Source organism: Pristis pectinata, chromosome 5 (assembly GCF_009764475.1).
Source record: "Pristis pectinata isolate sPriPec2 chromosome 5, sPriPec2.1.pri, whole genome shotgun sequence".
NCBI classification, from domain to species: domain Eukaryota; kingdom Metazoa; phylum Chordata; class Chondrichthyes; order Rhinopristiformes; family Pristidae; genus Pristis; species Pristis pectinata.
This window is the reverse complement of record NC_067409.1, coordinates 86,289,311-86,306,440: the sequence shown is the minus strand read 5'-3', so window position 1 is coordinate 86,306,440 and position 17,130 is coordinate 86,289,311. Positions and strand designations below refer to the sequence as shown.

Sequence of the window (17,130 nt, the reverse complement as noted above, 5' to 3'; positions counted from 1 at the left end):
TCCAGCATCTGCAGTCTCTTGTGTCTCAATTACAGGGGATTTCTGGTCTCCAGGAACAACAATGTCATCAAAAGAGCTGTCCAACCATTCACACTGCAGTATTCTTGCAGCAGGCAAATAAACTAGCAAGTAAAAAGTCCAATTTTAAACAAATGTTTTAAATCTTTCATAGAGACCAAAACTGGAATTGTAACATACACATGAGATCACAATGGTAGCTTTAGAAAATAAAGGAAGAACTAAGAAATTCAGATGTGTAGCACTGACTTCTGTAGGGAGGATCATGCAACAGCACACGCATGACTGTTCAATTGTACAAGCACTGGCAATTCCAATTGGAATCACTGGCAAAATTCTATGAAACCCAGCCATTTAAGTTGCAGATCATGTCATTCTTGAAAGTTATCCAGTGCATTGTGCTTTTAGACATTATAATAAGATAAATCTTATACTCATGTCATCATTATTTATTCAATATTTGTATAGAGTCATAGAGTATTGCAGCACAGAAACAGGCCCTTCTGCCCATCTAGTCCATGCCAGCCTGGTTTTCTGCCTAGTCCCATCTACCTGCACCTGGACCATAGCCCTCCATACCTCTCCCATTCATGTACTAATCCAAACTTCTCTTATATGTTACAATTGAACCCGCATCCACTACTTCCTCTGGCATCTCATTCCACACTCTCACTACCCTCTGAGTGAAGTAGTTCTCCCTCACGTTTCCCTTAAATATTTCACCTTTAACCCTAAATCTATGACCTCTAGTTATAGTTTCACCCTATCTACACCCCTCATAATTTTGCATACTTCTATAAGATTTATTCTCCTGTGCACCAGGGAATAAACCTATCCATGTAACTCAGGCCCTCAAATCCCAGCAAAATCCGGGTAAATTTTCTCTGCACTCTTTCAAGCTTACTGATATCTTTCCAGTAGGTAGGTGGCCAGAACTGCACACAATATTCTAAATTTGGCCTCACCAACGTCTTATACAACTTCAACATAACATCCCAACTCAGTGCCCTAATTTATGAAGGCCAATGTGCCAACAGCTTTCTTTACGACCTTACCTACCTGGGATGCCACTCTCAAAGAATTATGGATCTGTATTCCCAGGTCCCTTTGTTCTACTGCACACCTCAGAGCCCTACCAGTCACTGTGTAAGTCTTACCCTGGTTTGTCCTCCCAAAGTGCATCACCTCACACGTCTGCATTAAATTCTATCTGCCATTTTTCAGCCCATTTTCCCAGCTGGTCCAGATCACTTTGCAAGCTTTGATAGCCTTCCTCACTGTCCACTATAGCCCCAACCATGGTGTCATCCGCAAATTTGCTGATCCAGTTTATGTCATCTAAATCATTAATGTAGATGATAAACAACAACGGACCCAGCACCAATCCCTGTGGCACACCTCTAGACACAGGACTCCAATCAGAGAGACAACTATCTACTACCACTCTCTGGCTTCTCCCACTAAGCCAGCATTGAATCCAATTGACTACTTCATCCTGAATGCCAAGCGACTTAACCTTCTAGAGCAGTTTCCCATGTGGGACTTTGTCAAAGGCCTTGCTAAAGTCCATGTAAACAATGTCCGCTGCCTTCTCTTCATCAACCTTCCTGGTAACCTCCTCGACTGGTTAGACATGTCCTGCCACGAACAAAGCCATGCTGACTAACCCTAATCAGGTCCTGTCTACCCAAATACTTATATATCCTGTCCCTCAGAATACCTTCCAATAATTTACCCATGACTGACATCAGGCTCACCAGCCTATAATTTTCCAGCTTATTCTTAGAGCCTTTCTTAAACAATGGAACAACATTAGCTATCCTCCAGTTCTCCGGCACCTCACCAGTGGCTAAGGACATTTTGAATATCTCTGCCAGGGCCCCTGCAATTTCTGCACTAGCCTCCCACAAGGTCCAAGGGGATACCTTGTCAGGCTTTGGGGATTTATCCACCCTAATTCACCTCAAGGGAGCAAGAACCTCCTCTTTCGTAATCCAGATACAGTTCATGACCTCACTACTCTTTTTCCTCAGTTCTCAGTAAACACAGATGCAAAAAATCCATTTAAAATCTCTCCCATCTCTTTCAGCTCCGCACATAGATGACCACGTTGATCTTCAAGAGGCCTAATTTTGTCCCTTGCTGTCCTTTTGCTCTTGATATAGCTTTAGAAACCCTTTGGATTTTCTTTCACCTTGTCTGCCAGAGCAACATCATGTCCTCTTTTAGTCCTCCTGATTTGTCTCTTAAATGTTCTCTTGCATTTCTTATACTCCTCAAGTGCTTCATTTGATCCTAACTGCCTATACCTGATACGCACCTCCTTCTTTTCCTTTACCAGGGCCTCAATATCCCTCGATAACCAAGGTTCTCTGAACCTGTTAGCTTTGCCTTTTATCCTGACAGGAACATACAGATCCTGTACTCCCAATATTTCACTCTTGAAAGCTTCCCACTTGCCAAGCATCTCTTTGCCGGAAATCAAACTATCCCCAATCCATGCCTGCCAGATCCCTTCTGAGGCCATATAAATTAGCCTTCCTCCAATTTAGAATCTTAGCCCTAGTACCAGTCCTGTCCTTTTCCATAATTATTTTGAAACTAATGAAATTATGATCACTAGATCCAAAGTGTTCCCCCACAATCACTTCTGTCACCTACCCTCTCTCATTCCCTAAGAGGAGATCCAGTGTCGTGCTTTCTCTAGTTGGGACCTCAACATATTGATTAAGGAAACTGTCCTGAACACATTTGACAAACTTGATCCTGTCTAGCCCTTTTATAGTATCGGAGTCCCAGTCAATATGTGGAAAGTTAAAATCACTTACAATCACAACTTTATATTTCCTGCAACTGTCTGCTATCTCTCTACAAATTTGCTCCTCTAAATCCCACTGACTATTGGGAGGTCTATAATATAGTCCCATTAATGTGGTCATCCCTTTTTTATTTCTCAGTTCCACCCAAATTTCCTTGGGAGTCGAGTCTTCCAGTATGTTCTCTCTGAGCACTGCCGTGACATTTTCCCTGATGACTAATGCCACCCCTCCTCCTTTAATACCTCCCCCTCTATCATGTCTAAAACAACGGAACCCCAGAACATTAAGCTGCCAGTCCTGCCCCTCCTGCAACCAAGTCTCACTAATATCTACAACATCATAATTCCACATATGGATCCACGCTCTAAGTTCATCTGCCTTACCTACAATACTCCTTGCACTGAAATAGACAAAACTCAGAACATTAGTTCCACCATGCTCAACCTTTTGGTTTCCACCTTTGCTTGTAGTCTTAACATCTACTTTCCCTCCAGCCTCTCCACTTGCTGCCCTGCCACTCTGGTTCCCACCCCCCTGCAACTCTAGTTTAAACCCTTCCCTACCCCTCGAGCAGCACTAGCAAACCTTCCCACAGGGATATTGGTCCCCCTCCAGTTCAGGTGCAAACTGTCCCATTTGTACAGGTCCCACCTGCTCTGAAAGAGAGCCCAATGATCTAAAAATATGAAACACTCCCTCCTGCACCATCTGCTTAGCCATGTGTTAAAATGCACTGTCTTCCTATTTCTTGCCTCACTAGCATGTGGCACACCCTGGAGGCCCTGTCTTTTAACTTGGCACCTAACTCCCCGAATTCACTTTGCAGGACCTCATCACTTTTCCTGCCTATGTCATTAGTACCGATGTGTACCAGGACCTCTGGCTGCTCGCCCTCCCCCTTAAGAATGCTATGGACTCGATCCGAGACATCTCTGTCCCTGGCACCTGGGAGGCAACATACCATCTGAGAGTCTCGTTCTCGTCCACAGCATTAGGGGTATTATTTTACTGAATGGTATATATTGCTTGATGAAAGATCCTTTCCTATGCAGTTTTTAATCTTGGATAAGAGGCAGGAATTGTCGGCATAAGTGGAACTTACAGGTGGACTTAATAATTTACTTCACTGGAAAGGAATGGTACTGCCTTGAATTTACATCTCTGAACAGATTTATAACTTCATATTTTTGTTGATGAAAAGTTGTTACAAATCATGTGTTTCTCCCAATGCCGCCTCTCAATGTACTTTTTTTCATACAAAGAGGACGCTGTGGTATTCAAACCAATGTTCAATAACCATTAGTGCTGAGTATAGAACTGTATTTTATAGGGGAACAAACATTCCGATGAGGTGCAGCAAATGATTACTTGTTGACAGACTTGCATTATTCTGAATATTAGAAGATGACAGTACCGGATTTCCAGTGATTCCTTTCTCACCAGGAGATCCAGCAACTCCATGGTCTCCCTGTAGGAATATGATATTCTATGAGTACTTGTAACAAATCAAGAAATAGCCTTTTAGTGTAAATCTACTTCAGAAAATTATTACCTGCTCTCCCATTATTCCATCAATGCCATCGATTCCATCAATACCCTGTTACAATAGCAATGTTTTAGAACATTGGTTTTAAAATTAGAACTGTGGGGGAAAATAAAAATTCTACTTGATGAATAATTAAATGTGTTAAATTCCAACTTGGAGCAAACATTCCATGTTTACCTGCTCTCCGGGATGCCCTGGGCTTCCCTGAAAAACAAAGCCTCTTTAATTAAACTGTAAATACAAAAATACAGCCAATTATGTCTGTGGCCTTCCAAAAAGAGAGATTCTTGCCTTTGGGCCTTTGGAACCAGGACATCCTTCAATCCCACGAGTTCCATTTGAACCTGTTGGGCCTCTTTCACCCTGGAAACAATAAAAGGTATCACTTCAATAACAAATAATGCTAAACTTGCAAAATTTTATGTAAAATGTTGATATTTTTCATATTGTCAATGGTTTCTTTAATACAACATTAAATAATTCTCACAGCTTTATTTTAAAAGAATTTCAAATTATTTAATATAGTCTCAATAGTGAAATGGAGAATAAGTATTTAAAGAATAAAACATTCATGAGCAACACAAATACACAGAAGTGAGAAAGTGAATGTTAAGGAATACATTTTCAACAAAAACAAAATATAACGATGATATTGTTTCAGGGAAGAGATCTTTATTTCTTTATGGTATGTGGCAGTGATTTTTATTAAGATATTTCAATTATAACATTATAAAGTATTGTTTGACAGCTCTACAAAACAGAATAAAATGTGTTATTAAATGTGCTTATTAATATACAGGTAAAAATGAGTAAAGTTTAATAAAGCAGAGAAGATGCTATTCTTTATATAGTCATTTGTTGCTGATCAGAAAGGAGTAGGTAAATTTATAATCAGGGAGAACATTTTAGTGTTTCCCAGTTCACCTATGACTTTCATGCTTGTGCCACAGTTGTTTAATAACTTATTGTAAAGAGGAGCTAATTTATTTGGTAATCCAACTGTACTGTGTCAATCAGTGTGTGCGCTTCTACATTTGCAAAGAGAGTGTTGAGTTTCAGTTTATGCAACTATGAAAAAATGCTGAACTTTATTTACTGACAAGTGTCCACCGGTTTCAAAGTAGGGGATAGGGGATGGAACTATTTTCTGAGTAGTTCAAATGTTATTTCACAATACAGTTTTGTATTAGCTATATAACTCCACAGTAGATACTCAGAAAAGAATATATGTCTTGTAAAATTTGAACCCAATGGTGTATTGTAAAGTGATAAAACAGTTGTGTTTTGTCAAATGAAAAACATAGCAGCTTTGTCACCAGGGAACAACTGCTGGAATCAATCGTCTTCCTGTTTTGACATAAGTTTATGTTCTACATGTTGCAAAGGTAGATCATGACAAATAAAAAGGTTATAAACTCTTATTCAACTTAAGCCAAACACTTAGCGAAATTCAGAAAGGGCTGGGTAAACACTCTTCAAACTGCAAGCACTCTTTACCCTGGATGGTCAAAAGGTGTGCTGGCACGATGGAAGCTCCGGTGAATCTCATCGTCAATGTCTGCCTTTACTGAGCTGTGGCTCTTGAGATATGGAACATACTGCCTGAGGGGTTGGTGGAGATAGATACTCTCACAACATTAAGACCTAGGTGGGCACTTGAATTGCCAAAGCATAGAAGGCTACAGACCAAGTGCTGGTAAATGGGATCAGTCCAGATGGGTAATTAATGAGCAGCAATGGACAATGTGGGCTGAAGGACCTGTTTCTGTGCTGTGAGACTTTATAGCTCTGTACATGAAGTCAAATATTTACCTAATCTGATCAATACTGCCTGTGGAGCTCCAGCAGTATTAGTGGGGAGCCATCTGAAGATGCTCACAAAGTTTCTGGGAGTGGGCAAGCATAGCAAGCTCGATGCATCATCTGGGTTTTGGCAGATGAAGCTTGATGAGGCAAGTTCAAGACTGTGTTCGAGGCTGAGACTTGGGAAGAATGAACAGTGAGCAGCTGGGGAATGTCAGTGTCCAGGATTGGAGAGAGAAGGTGAAAGAATATGGTAATTGAGAGGGAATGGAAAGCTAGTCTGTCAGTCACCTTTCACATACCATCATGGTATCCAAAATGTATAACACATAATGTATTTTGATTCTTGGAGACTCTCCCATCCAATTTCTCCTGCATATTTGCTTGCCTCGGGATCAATGCATCTGCTGCTCTGGCCTCCAAGTGGATCTTCACCATCAACAATTCTGCCCCCACAAATGGCTAATCTCTTAATCTCTGGCATTCTCCCCATCTCCTTGTCCTTCGATGCCTCCTTGATGAAACTTTTGACCATCAATACTGATAATCTTAATTTTAATACAATTAATCTTCATACAATCTTAAATTTTTTGACCCAGGGAAAATAAGAGCAGGAGTGGACCACTTAGCCCTTCAAGCCTGCTCTGCCATTGAATACTAATCATGGCCGATCACCTGTCTCAATGCCATATTCCCGCATTCTCAACATAACACGATGGCTTGCATGCCTACAAACTCATCTCTCTTTTCTTAGCTACATTCAGAGACTTGGCATCTACAGCCCTCTATAATAGAGAATTCCACAGGTTTACCACATGCTCAAGAGAAAGGGCGGTGCGGTAGCGTAGCGGTAGCATAGCGGTTAGTGTAACACTATTACAGCACCAGCAATCGGGGTTCAATTCCCACCACTGTCTGTAAGGAGTTTGTATGTTCTCTCTGTGACTGCGTGGGTATCATCCGGGTGCTCTGGTTTCCTCCCACATTCCAAAGGTGTACGGGTTAGTAGGTTTAATGCGTGTAATTGGGTGGTGCGGGCTCGTTGGGCCAGAAGGGCTTGTTACCGTGCTGTATAAATAAAGTTTTTTAAAAAAGAAATTTCTGCTCATCTCAGTCCTAAACCTCTTGCCCTGTAACCTGAGACTTTGACTCCTCATCGAGACCAGCTCTCCTATGTCCAGTCTGTCGCACCCTGTCAGAATTTTGCAAGTTTAAATTAGAGCTCTTCTGATTCTTCTCAACTCTAGTGAATACAAATTTAGCTGATCCAATCTCTCTTCATATGTCAGTTCACCTTCCAAGAGTCAGCCTGAAGAACCTTCATTGAAACCTTGTATGGCAAGTGTATTTTTTGCTAGATAGGGAGAGCAAAACTACGCACAATAATTCAAGTATTGTTTCACCAACATCCTGTATAATTGTAGTCAAATATCCAAGTTGCTGTAGTCAAATCATCTTACTATGAAAACCAAATATACCATTTGCCTCCTTAACTGCTTGCTAAGCATGTTTGCTTTCACTAACTGGTGCACCAGCACACCCAAGTTTCTTTGTACTTCAACACTTCTCTATCGAAAACCATTTAATTAAACATTCTGTGTCAGTGTCACTCTAAGATATCCTTGGCAGATAAGTTAAAGGAGGATCCTAAGAGGTTCTATAAGTATATGAAAAGCGAAAGGGCAACTAGAGAGACAATAGGTCCCCTTAAGGATCAGCGTGATTGTCTACGTGTGGACATACCGGAGATGGGCGAGGTCTTAAATGAACACATTGTCCGTATTTACCGTGGAGAAGGTCATGGAAGGCAGAGAGTTCAGGGAAGAGAACAGTGATGTCCTGAGACAAATTGACATTATGAAAGAAAAGATGTTGGTGACCTTGAGGCACATAAAAATGGATAAGTCCCCAGGCCCTGTCCAATTGTATCCTAAGGACATTGTGGGAAGAAAAGGAGGAAATTGCTAGGGCCTTGCCAGAGATTATTGCATCTTCATTAGCCACAGGTGAAGTATTGGAAGACCAGAGATTGGCAAATGTTGTGCTTTTATTTAAGAAGGGCTGCAAGGACAAGCCAGGGAACTATAGGCCGGTAAGCCTTACATCACTGGTGGCAAAGTTACTGGAGGAGATTCTGAGAGACAGGCTCAATCTGCATTTGAAAAGGCAAGGACTGATTAGGAATAGTCAGCATAGATTTATGCAAGGGAAATCATGTCTCATGAATTTGATAGAGTTTTTATTTGAAGAGGTGACCAAGAGGATGGACGAGGGCAGGGTGGTAGACATTGTCTATGTGGACTTTAGCAAGCCTTTGACAAGGTCCTGTGTGGTAGGTTGGTCCGGAAGGTTAGAGCACATGTAATCCAGGGTGAGCTAGCCAACTGGATACAAAATAGGCGGTGCAAGGAGTCAGAGGGTTGTAGTGGAGGGTTGTTTTTCCAGACTGGAGGCCTGTGACTAGTGCTGTGCTACAGGGATCATGTATATTAATGATATGCATGAGAATGTAGGTGGCATGAATGATAAGTTTGCAGATGACACTAAAATTGGTGGTGCAGTAGACAGTGAAAAAGGTTGTCCAAGGTAATAACAGAATCTAAATCAACCAGGAAAGTGGGCAAAGGAATGATAGATGGAACTTAACTCAGGCAAGTGCAAGGTGATACATTTTGGGAAGTTAAAAACCAGGGCAAGACATATCCAGTAAATGACAGGGGCCTGGAGAGTGTTGTAGAATAGAGAGACCTAGGGGTACAAGTACATAGTTCTTTAAAAGTGACGACATAGGTGGACAGGGTGGTGAAGGCGTATGGCACAGTACAGGAGTTGGGATATTATTTTACTGCTGTACAAGATGGTCGTGAGACCATACCTAGAGTATTATGTGCATTTCTGGTTGCTGTACTCTATCAAGGATACGATTAAGCTAGAGAGGGTGCAGGAAAGATTCACAAGGATGTTGCCAGAACTGGAAGGCTTGAGTTATAAGGACAGACTGGATAGGCTGGGACTGTTTTCCCTGGAGCAAAGGAGGCTGAGTAGTGACCTTATAAAGGTTTGTAAAGTCATGAGGGGCATAGATAAGGTGAATGGTCACATTCTTTTTCCCAGGGTAGGGGAGTCTAAAAGTGGAGGGAATAGATTTAAGGTGAGTGAGGAAAGATTTAAAAGGGACCTGAGGGGCAAGTTTTCCCACACAGAGGGTGGTGGGTATATGGAACAAGCTGCAAGAGCAAGTGGTAGAGGCGGGTACAATTATGATGTTAAAAGACATTTGGAGAGGTACATGTTTAGAACGATATGGGCCAAATGTAGGCAAATGGGACTAGCTGAGGTAGGACCTTGGTCAGCATGGACGAGTTGGGCCAAGGGGCTAGTTTCTGTGCTGTACGACTCCATGAGTCTGGCATCGTAAGGTTAAACTCTCGTAGTGCTTTTGGATACTTACTTATCTCAAAAGTCCTAAATAAATGCAAGTTGTTGTGTAGTCTACTTGACCATCCAAAATTTATTCCATTTTCCTACTACTGTCTCCAACTCAGCTTTTACAATTATTTCAGAGTTAACATGTACAAATAGAACATAGAACATAACAGCACAGTACAGGCCCTTCAGCCCACAATGTTGTGCCGACATTTTATCCTGCTCTAAGATCTATCTAACCCTTCCCTCACACACAGCCCCCCCCTCCCGTTTCTCTATCATTCATATGTCTATCTAAGAGTCTCTAAAATAGACCTTGGAGATACTTGGAGCTGCAGTTAAAGCTGTTCGAAGTTTTCAGCCAAAGATATGTTTTCGTTATTTCTCTGACATCCTTGCATTGGCCTTGTTCCTGTATTTCTGTACATGGCCACAAAGCTTCCAAATTAAATTAGGCTTAATCACAGCAGAGCCTGAACACAACAGGGCTCAAACCCAATTAAAGCAGGTCCATTTCACTATTTGGAAACAGGATAAAATCATACTTCTAGTTGTAAAAGAAATATTGAAGTGCTGACTTACCGGTTCTCCTTCTCCTCCAAGATAACCTGGAAATCCCTTTGCACCTTGAATTCCCTGAAATAACAGTAACACATTTATCAAATGACAACAGATCTGGGCAAGTTAGATGTCTAACTGTTAGCGACAATGAATACATTTTCAAACACGAGTCAGCTATAAACTTTAAGTGCCAAACACAGTCCAAAAAAAAAATCAAAATTAGAATGTTGTGTATCTGTGTCCTGTTACAACTCCAGAATCTTTGACAATGTTCAATATGCCACACTGAGCCAAAGACCCACAATGCAATGAGGTGTGAAAATGAGGCCCTTCATTTGAAGCAGGGATGGGGTGGGGCTGGTAGGGGGTTTTAGGGAAACTATTGGTGGTGGTGAAAATAGAAACCGTGAAACAGATGAGGGCATTTCACTCAGGCCATCTAATCCCTCTAAAAGAAGTCATTAAAAGATTATTGATGTTGTTCATCAGCACCTTTCAGCCAGATGATTGTGGCTCTAGGTCTTCAAACAGGCCCTGGCATATATTCCCTTATTGCCTCCTTGATTGAGTGCACTCTTCTGATAACTGATGTCAGGAGGAGGGTCACCTTAGTCCTGTGACTTATGATTGGGACAATAAATACGATATTGTGAAAGGCATATGCTTTCAAAATACTGCCTTCCTCTTCTTTCTATGCTTCCTCTCTTCCAATATAATAACAGAAAAGGATTTCCATTGGTAATTTCACACTGCTCAAGAGATTCCCATTGTAGAGGGCAAATGTATCAATTATCTCACAGGTCCAAGAGCATTAGAAGCAATCTATAGCAATCCAAACTTAAGGAATATAATTAATATATTTCCATGTACACCTAGTGTAATTAACTGTAATTAAGGAAGTGCTAACAGCTGTCGTTTAACAGGAGTTATGTGAAACAAATAGACATACTGCAGGTGTGAACTTTAGGAAGGGCCAAATTGTTCTTGGAAATTTGGATGCATCATTCTCAAGGTGGAAAATCCTTCAGTTCAAATTTACAGCTCAGAAAACCCTGAGCTTAGGTTATTACATTTTCACCAAGCTTCATTTCAGCTGGATTGTACATCTTTTGCACAGGGACTTACCTGAATCCCTTTTTTTCCCCGTGGCCCTTGGGCACCTGGTTCTCCCAAGCATTTACAGACGACACAACAGCATTCTTTTTCCACAATTGCATTCTAGAATAAACATGCACATGTGTTAATCCTTCATGTGGCATGAGTACAACTTCGCTGCTGGATATCAAACTTAAAGCAACAATTTTTCCATTTAAGATAAATGTTATTCTATTTAAATTATGTAATATTAAATAAAGCCTGAAGAGTGGCATAATCTTCACCATGTGGTGTTATCCCCATCCATGGGTTACTGGACAGCTAAGTGAAAGCATTTGCAGGAGTGTGGAATCAAGTGTGCAATGCACATTATAACAAGTAGGTTATCAAAAATAAAAAAAAGAGAAATGGAAAACTCATTGGAAAGCAGAGCAGAACTTATTTAAGGACAGTACTACTGAAAGAGGAATTAAACAGTCAATGCAAAGCAAAACAAAAACTGTAGGTGTTGGTTCTGGTTCTGAAATAAAAACAGAAGATACTGGAGGGACAAGAGGTCAGGCAACATCTGAAAAGAGGGAAGCAGGAGTTAATGGTTGATGACCTTTCTGATTTCCGATGAACCTTCCTGATAAACCATCAGTGACAGCTCCGAATGAAAGATCACCAGCATGAAACATTAACTCTGTTTCTCTCTCTACAGATATTGCCAGGCCTGTTGAGTTCTTACAGCATCTTATATTTTTATTTCAGCATCCGAAGTTTTCTGCTTTTTTGTTATAATAAGTATGTCATTAGGCAAAAATATCTATACAAGGATTGTCATGGTAAAGACGAATTTCATACAACGAATAATAATCTTTTTCACTAGGCAGTAAATTCATTGTGGTTTAAGAAAAAGTCTACTTTTATATGCACCAGCTAATCTTTTCTCCACTAAAATGAACAGAATTCTGATTTGGCCAGTGTAGAAGTGGAAATGTCATTTCCGAAAGCAAACCAATAGCTGGATAAGTTAAGGTCAATGAAAAATCAGAAATAGCAGCTATATTAGACATTTTTAAAAACTTGCTAAGAATAGTTGTGTTAATCAGGTTTACGTACTATTTGTCTATGCAAAGCATTTGCAATATCCTTCATTTCAACTGATAGTGTTTCCTTGTATCCAAATCCTTTTCCAAATTCAATAGAAGATAAGTCACCAAGATTCTGGGCACCCTCTAGAGCCACAGAGATGAGTGCATGGACTCCTACAATAATAAAATTACTATTTATTAATTATTCAATACATGGTTGAATACAATCAAAGATCTTGATTGAATATTTGGCCCATTTTTAAGTTAAGGAATACACTTCCTTTTTAGAAGAATAATTATGCAATGATCTATTGCTAAGTTTCCCTGAAAGGAATTAAAGTCAAGACAAATTTATACAGAACACAAAGAATGTAAAATCAACTTTAGTTTACAGTCCTGGTATTTGTAGAAGAACTTTCTAACGTTGATGGTCCTTTTGAGGCATTCAGCAAAATATTTTGCAGAAATTAATTTTTAAAAAAGGGTTGTATGGAAATAATAAATAATAGCCTTCTGAACTCACTGCCCACTCTGACACAAGACAAATAGCCACATGGGCCAGATCCTTGAACGCAGCTGGTGTCTCTTGGAGCTGGAACCATGCAGGTGTCACTTGTTTAGAAGAGGAGGAGAAAATTAGAAGAATGAGCCAGGAAGCCGATTAGTAAAAACACTATGATGCTGGAGGAACTCAGCAGGCCAGGCAGCATCCATGGAGAAAAGCAGGCAGTCAACGTTTTGGGTCAGGACCCTTCTTCGGGATTGAAGATAGGAAAAGGGGAAGCCCAATATACTGTGTAGGAGGGAAAAGCAAAGCAGTGATAGGTGGACAAAAGAGGGGAGGCGGGGTGGGCACAGGGTAGTGACAGGTAAATGCAGATAAAAGATAGTGATAGACAGGTGCAGGGGAGGAGGGGAGAGCAGATCCACTGTGGGATGGGTAAAAGGTAAGAAGAAAAAAAAAGGCTAGGAGAGGGAAGAAGAAAAGAAGCATGGGGGGGGGGGTGCTTTTCCTATCTTCAATCCTGAAGAAGGGTCCTGACTCAAAACCTTGACTGCCTGCTTTTCTCCACAGATGCTGCCTGGCCTGCTGAGTTCCTCCAGCATCATAGTGTTTTTCATCTAGATTCCAGCATCTGCAGTCCTTTGTTTCTCCAGCCTATTAGTAAAGTTAGGGTTGAAGTACCACAGTCAATAAATGAGAATACATGTCATATATGGTCAGCTATGAATAGTTTTCATTCTCTGGCCTGGACACTGTCAATAAGAAAATTAAACACTCTGAGGCAGAAATATTATCAGATTAATTTTGGGATATGGGAAAGTGGAGTGGGGTCGGGGGGGGCAACTGTGGAGGGGACAAGGGCTGTTTGAAGTTTGTGTGAAATTCTGAAAGGTCGTTGGTGGGTTGATTTCTCAGGCTGGATTGTGTGGGCGTAGGACATAGGACTAGTTATTTACAATTGAGATTACTGAAATTAAAGTTGTTTTTTTAGTGGGTTTTAAATCTTTGGAATTCCCTTCCACAGAGGGCTGTGGATGCTCAGAAACTGAGCGTATTTAAGGGCTGGGATTGAGGTGCACCAAGGGAATCAAGTGAAGCAGGGGTTGGCAGGAAAGTGGTCTTGAGGATTAGTGAACTGTTGAATGTTGGAGCAGGACCACCAGCTGATCCTTTCCCATTCATCATCAGACAATTTAAAAGGCCATTTCCTGGCCAGCAACCAAGAATGGGCAGGGAAGGAAAACAGTGCTATTTTTATAGGCGCCAAGTAAAAAGCAAAGATTTTAAACAGCCATATGCAGACCCTATTCAACTACAAATCTCTAATCTTCCTTTTACTGGCTTTCATGTTGGGTGAAACTCCCATGGCTTCAGTGAAGGTACAACCAGGTTGATTAGAACCCAGTTCTACCATGTTGAGATTTTCTTGGCTGCTGTGTTCCAAACTTGGAGCTATGACTAGGCCGTTGGAACACAAAACAGCAGCTGGATATCAACAGATGTCAGGAGTAGGGAGGGGTGATGGGAAACGGTTAGGAAATGAAAGCACATTCATATAGAGTTCCCACTTCCATGTTCCCTCTCACCATCACTCCCCATCATGAATCATCACATTTCACTGCCACCACTGTTCTGGAGAGCACTATACTGGAGAGTTGTGGACCATTGAGAGGTTAATTCAGTCATCTTTTATAGAGCGGCAAACCCTTGCTGGAGGCCTCCACGTTCTTGTGATTGATTGCAGTTGGTCAGTTGATACATTGCAGAATACCTCATCACAGCAATCTGCTTTTGCATTAAGCAGTCTCTTCCAACCACTCTGACTCATGGAAATTCTACTTGCAGAAACAAACTACAAGCAGATGCTGGAATTGTGAAATACAATAGAGGATGCTGGAGATATTCAGCAGGTCGGGCAGTATCCACGGAGGGAGAAAGTCTGAGTTTCAGGTCAATGATCCTTTGTGCACAAAATGCATTGCTTTCTCTTACAGGTGCGAGTTTGTGAACTGGTGATGGGATGGGTAATGGTGAGTTCCTCAGAATGAGTTGGCTTCAATGATGAACCATTGTGCGTAACCTCCAAGCCCTGCACACATGAAGGCTTGAGAGAGATAAAAGGCATGGATGAGTATTGACAGGGTAAAAAAAGTAATGGCCTGAAAATTCAATCACATAGTGCTGTTTAGTTTAGTGTTCTGCCATTGATAAAGTATTTCACTTTGAGCAAAGTTTTTCCTGGTCCCAAATCTCTGATCTCTTGATGCCTCAATCTCTGATCACCTGATGGCCCCATTTGCTCCAATCTCCACTCTGTTGATGGCTCCCATCCTTGATTACCCAATGGGCCCAACCCCTGGTCACTTGATGGCCCCAACGGCCTTGATCCCTGATCAGCTGATGATTCTAACCCTTGATCACTTGATGGACCTGCTCCTAATCACCTGATCATCCCAATGGCCCTTATCCATGATCAGCTGATGGCTCTAACCCTGGGTTGCTCAATAGGCCAGATTCCTGATCACTCAGATTGGCCAAACTCTCTGATGGGTGATCTTCACACCTATCCAAGGCCCCAGATGTGCACCAAGTCTCCATTCATCTCTCCTCCCTGTTCTCCTGCACATGGTCTCAGGCTCAGATAGCACCTATTATTGTGTGACAGAACATACAGGCATTGTTCTTCTTGTTATGAGCATTATATTTCAATCACTGTTGATGTCAAGTCAACACGATATGTGTTTGTCCAATGGATAATTGTATCGCTGTTTGGTTGGGTCATGGTCACTTACTACATCTAAGCATATCAAGGATCTAATGATCTTCAGTGCTTCTGCTGCACTTGTGAGATTGCTGGAGGACTGCCTCCGCTTCTTGACATGTCTTTGGCATTCTGTGCTCTGTTCTCCTGAAACCTGGACTTGTGGTAACCTTGAATGAGTGCCATGGCATTTATTCACTTGATGGATGGAAAGCAGTAAGTGAGGTTGAGGATTGGGAAGAAGCACAATATCATGATGATGAGGGTAAATGTCAGTAATTGTAAATGTCAGCAGTGGAGAGGTAAAAAAGTACATAGTCAATAGGGTTTGAAGAGTGAAATATTGTAGTTGCTTATGAAAACAAAGTGAGGAGATAGGCTGATGCGTCACCATACTCAACTTTCCGTTTCTGACCATTAAAACCTTTCTTCCACTTCATCAGAAGCATTGTATCTCACCTCCAACAAATTTCCTGTGAAAATGCAGCTAATCTTCAGAACTAATAAGAAACTGTTCAATCTACGGCAATAAACTCCAAAGGTCAACTGAACTTCGGTCATCACTCTGCATTACACAGACAACATTTGTATTTGCATGCACTTAGAGACCAAGCCCCACGCATTGTCAACCTGTTCACCAAAGAATATCAGAGGATGAGACATTCATGAGACAAAGATCTTTTATCGTGCAAGATCTGCAGAAAATAAAAGATTAAAAACACTATGATGCTGGAGGAACTCAGCAGGCCAGGCAGCATCCACGGAGAAAGGCGGTCAACATTTCGGGTCAGGACCCTGCTTTTCTCCACGGATGCTGTCTGGCCTGATGAGTTCGTCTAGCATCATAATGTTTTTCGTCTAGGTTCCAACATCTGTAGTCCTTTGTTTCTCTGGAAAATAAAGGTTCATTGTAATCATGGACCACCTCTCTTCTGAAAATTCAGACATCACTGATAAAATTCACTATTGCCAACAATGCACCAAATCATCCTCTCAGATTCTTCAGTAAACAAGTTGACAATACATTGATCTTGGTCTCTAAGTGCATGCAAATGTACCAATAGCATTTGCTTGATTGAAGAAAGGGAAAAAGCTTGTGGTCAATGGGCAGCATTGATCCCTGGCATTCTACATACACCTGAGACCCAGACTACCTACAACAAGCATCTCAAGGCACTGGAAAGATGCCACCAAGCTGTCTCGGCAAAATCCTCCAAACCCATTGGGAGTATGTGAACTAACATCAGTGTTTTTTTCCCCAGGCTGTCATACCTAACATCAAGGCCCTAATTACATTAGTCAGTTCCATTGGGCATGGCAGGTCATTGCATGCTCATTATGAACCTCCAATCTCTGTTATGAGAAGGGATTACCATATCTCATAGTTTCCTTGTAAAAAGTTCCAGCGTTCCCACAATTTCCTGGGAATTCTTGGATCACAACACTCAAAGTGAAGAAAAAAATTCAGGATGGTATTGAGTACTTTGAGGCTCTGCATCAGGAATAGACAGAATTGCTTA

The 17,130-nt window shown here is 41.3% G+C and overlaps 1 protein-coding gene across 1 annotated transcript in view; it reads right to left on the bottom strand.

The window, feature by feature from the left end:
- LOC127570985 (collagen alpha-3(VI) chain-like) overlaps window positions 1–17,130 on the bottom strand; it is an 84,394-nt gene that overhangs the window by 41,710 nt on the left and 25,554 nt on the right. The window contains exons 6-12 of the mRNA XM_052016956.1: window positions 12,373–12,518; window positions 11,299–11,391; window positions 10,195–10,248; window positions 4,675–4,746; window positions 4,561–4,587; window positions 4,390–4,434; window positions 4,252–4,305 (exon numbers count right to left, since the gene is read on the bottom strand). Of these exons, the coding sequence (XP_051872916.1) occupies window positions 4,252–4,305; window positions 4,390–4,434; window positions 4,561–4,587; window positions 4,675–4,746; window positions 10,195–10,248; window positions 11,299–11,391; window positions 12,373–12,518 (491 nt within the window). The remainder of the gene's footprint in view (window positions 1–4,251; window positions 4,306–4,389; window positions 4,435–4,560; window positions 4,588–4,674; window positions 4,747–10,194; window positions 10,249–11,298; window positions 11,392–12,372; window positions 12,519–17,130) is intronic.